We start from the raw sequence: 3,489 nt of genomic DNA, 5'->3' as shown, positions 1-3,489 counted from the left end.
CTGTTATTGTTTGTCACTAATATGAAGAGCAGCTTCTGGTTGCAAAAGTTTTAAAAGGCTATATTTTCATTTGTACTTTATCAAATTTATTTTTACAGTTTTTTTAAATATTTGAAACATTTAAACATTTTTAATTTATTTATTTAATGCCTGCAATTTTATCTATTGAATTGTCTATTTTTGTTATTGTTTATGTTAAAAAATATATATTTTTGTGCGGATAAGCCTGAGTGGTCTGATGACTGACCTTTGTATTTGTTCAAATAATTGTTATGGGCAGGTTACAATATAAAAATGTTTGTCATAATCATGTCTTGTGATTATTTGACAGTTTACTTTTAAACTGTAAGTGTATTAAATTTAGTTACGTTAGTTATGATAGTTTTAGTTATGTAAATACAATAAAAAGTAAACCAAGATTTAGAATAATTATCATTTTGATCCATACATTAGTAATGTCTGACTGAGCCTCGTGTCACTTTATGTTCAACAAATTGGGCCCCGAGGTCAAAAAGGTTAAGAACCACTGGTTTAATATCTTAACTCTTTAGTGCTTCTTCTCTGGCTGAAAGTGACAAACTGACTTGTCTTTGTGGACCCGGCAGGAAGACGTTCGTCCTCAGGACACTGTGTCTGTAATCGGAGGAGTGGCAGGAAGCAGTAAACAAGGCCGGAAAGCTGCATGGAAGTTTGTTAAGGACAACTGGGAGGAGCTTTATAATCGCTACCAAGGCGGATTCCTCATATCTCGACTCATCAAGGTTGGAACGTAACGATTTAAACTTAAAACACTCCTTATTTACTGTAAGAATCTCTGACATAAGATCGTGGTTAGCGTCTGATTAACTTTCAGTCTTTACCCACCGTTAGCCAAAGAGGACCTCCTGCTCTCTATGAAACTCATGGCATATAATAAATGAATGAACTTCTGTAAATGTTGGCAGCTTACTAATTCACTGTGGCCAGGAGAAATACCAAAGCTGACACAGAAACATTATTACCCTTCCACCCCAGTGCCACTTGTTCTGAGCACCACAAGACTTTTGGTGTTTGGACAGTAGGGTTGGAAGACAAACCAAGACTTTTCTGTTGACCATCATCAGTCCAGCTACAGGCAACTGGGGGATATAGTTGCATTTGTGACTAAATATTTGTTTTGGGACAGATAGGGCCGTTTGTTTTTTGTACACCTGTTTTTGCCTAAAATCCAGCCACTTTCTTTGGTTTAGGTTACTCAAAACATTTGACAAGAACTAAACCAGATCTGAGCAGCCAGCTCGGCTCCGAAATTAAAAGCTACAGGTTTTTCACCCTGAGAACAGACATATGGTTAACTTCTTCCATGTCCTCATTTTTCCAACAAATGAATTGAAAGCTGGAACCTGCAGGACAAACATCTTCAAACTCATTTTTAAACCCTTTGATGATGCGTCGTGGTGATAGAGGGAACACACTCTGAGCCACAGTGAAGCCTCAAATCATTGGTTTCTTACTAAAACCCTCATTTAAATCAACTTCCATCTGTTATTTTTATGTATTTATTTTGATTTAGCAAAAGCTTTGCCTGAATTATTTCTTAGTTACATTTTTCTTGTTTATCTGTCTTTGCAGCTAACTGTCGATGGATTTGCGATTGATAAAATGGCAGCTGAAGTGAAGGTGAGAGTTAAGTTTTCTAATGTCCTATGTATCTCAATAATCCAAGTAGAAAAATCTAAGAAAAGCCGAGTAGGTCCTCTGGACAAGTTCTTCTTTGTTATAAATCAGTAATGCTGCTCCGTCGTTTTTGTGTCATGGTCGTCTGAAACTGCTCTTTTTTATTATTATTATTATTAAAATTTTTATTCATTTAATTTAAAAAACAAACAAAACACATTAAATGATACAACAAAACAATACAAATAAAATAAAATGAAAGGCAGCAGAAGAAGCAAATCTTATACCTGCTGCTATTTACAAAAAAATATTAATTTCAAATAAAAATAAACCAAATAATAAAACAAAACAAAAAATTCAACTCTTCAAACAGTAATTCATACTAATACAAATTAAACAATTTCATATTTCTTTAATTTTGCTTGGATTGTTTTCTTAAAGGAATTAACTGATCCAATGCTCTTACAGTCATTTTCCAGATTATTCCATAGTCTTATACCTTTTACTTAAGTGCATCTGTTCTTCAAATTTGATCTGTTTTTCGGTTTAACAAACCTTTGTAATCCCTTCAAATTATAGCAGCTTTCCCTCTTAACAAAATGTGATTGGATGTTTGAAGGTAACATTTCTATGAGCCTTATACATAACCTGCAGAATGTTATAATCAACAAACTCATGAAGTTTTAACAATTTTAACTGATGAAACAATATATTAGAAGGGTGATAGTAATGCTTTCTTGTGATAATTCTTATGGCTCTTTTTTATAAAATAAAAATAGGATTAGTAATGGTTTTAAATGCATTTCCCCAGACTTCTATACAATGAATTAAATGTGGAACAATTATTGCATTATATAGTGTAAATAGTGCTTTATCATTAAATAACTCCATAACTTTACACAGTACTGCAATAGATTTTGCCATTTTGTTCTTAGGTAATTCATATGAGGTCTCCATGTCAGTTTTTCATCAATGACACCAAAATACTTCACGTCACTGACTCAGCAAATTTCAACACCATCCACTCTAAATGGAACATCGTTTTCTTTCTATTACTAAATATCATGAAATTTGTTTTATCCAAATTTAATGATAACTTATTATTATTAAACCAATTTTGTTCTTTTACAAATTCCATTTCCATCATCTGTTCTGTTATTACCCAAGCAAAAAAATGTAGTGTCGTCTGCAAATAAAACACATTTAAACAACCCTGATACATTTACCAAGTCAATATATAGAAGAAACAACTTTGGTCCCAATATAGAACCCTGTGGAACTCCACATACAATATTGCAAAGTTCAAATCTTACATCATTAATTTGTTCAAACTGTTTCCTGTTAGTTAAATAACTTGATACCCACTGTAGTGCTGGACCTCTTATACCATATTTATTTAGTTTATCCAGAAGAATACTGTGGTCAATGGTACAGTATCAAATGCTTTATTTAAATCAACAAAAACACTGACGCAGTACTGTTTTTGATCAACAGCTGTTATGTGTTCAGTTAGGTCCATGAGAGCCATTGATGTTGAGTTATTCAGGTGAGAATGTACATGAGGCAGCTGAAAAAAACTGAGTTATTTTTGTGCCACTTATTTTGATGTCTTAAAAGTGACTAAATGTGACTAAATTTAGCATTTTGAGGCAAGTCGAGACTTACGCAGGAATCCCTCTAAACCTCACTGCTGTACATATAAAAGTACTTTTCTAAAATAGACTTCATGAGCTCGTCGTGGAGTGTCGAGGTCGTCGTGGAGTGTGGCGCTCGTCGTGGAGTGTGGCGCTCGTCGTGGAGTGTGGCGCTCGTCGTGGAGTGTGGCGCTCGTCG

General features: G+C 34.0%; 1 protein-coding gene across 1 annotated transcript in view; it reads left to right on the top strand.

Moving 5' to 3' along the window:
* The window catches only part of npepps (aminopeptidase puromycin sensitive), a 50,425-nt gene that overhangs the window by 42,334 nt on the left and 4,602 nt on the right, over window positions 1-3,489 (top strand). Inside the window, exons 21-22 of the mRNA XM_014010505.1 lie at window positions 606-761; window positions 1,612-1,659. Of these exons, the coding sequence (XP_013865959.1) occupies window positions 606-761; window positions 1,612-1,659 (204 nt within the window). The remainder of the gene's footprint in view (window positions 1-605; window positions 762-1,611; window positions 1,660-3,489) is intronic.

Source organism: Austrofundulus limnaeus, unplaced genomic scaffold (genome assembly GCF_001266775.1).
Source record: "Austrofundulus limnaeus strain Quisiro unplaced genomic scaffold, Austrofundulus_limnaeus-1.0 Scaffold70, whole genome shotgun sequence".
Classification (NCBI taxonomy): Eukaryota; Metazoa; Chordata; class Actinopteri; order Cyprinodontiformes; family Rivulidae; genus Austrofundulus; species Austrofundulus limnaeus.
Note: the sequence above shows the minus strand (reverse complement) of the source record. Positions and strands in the feature narration are given on the sequence as shown.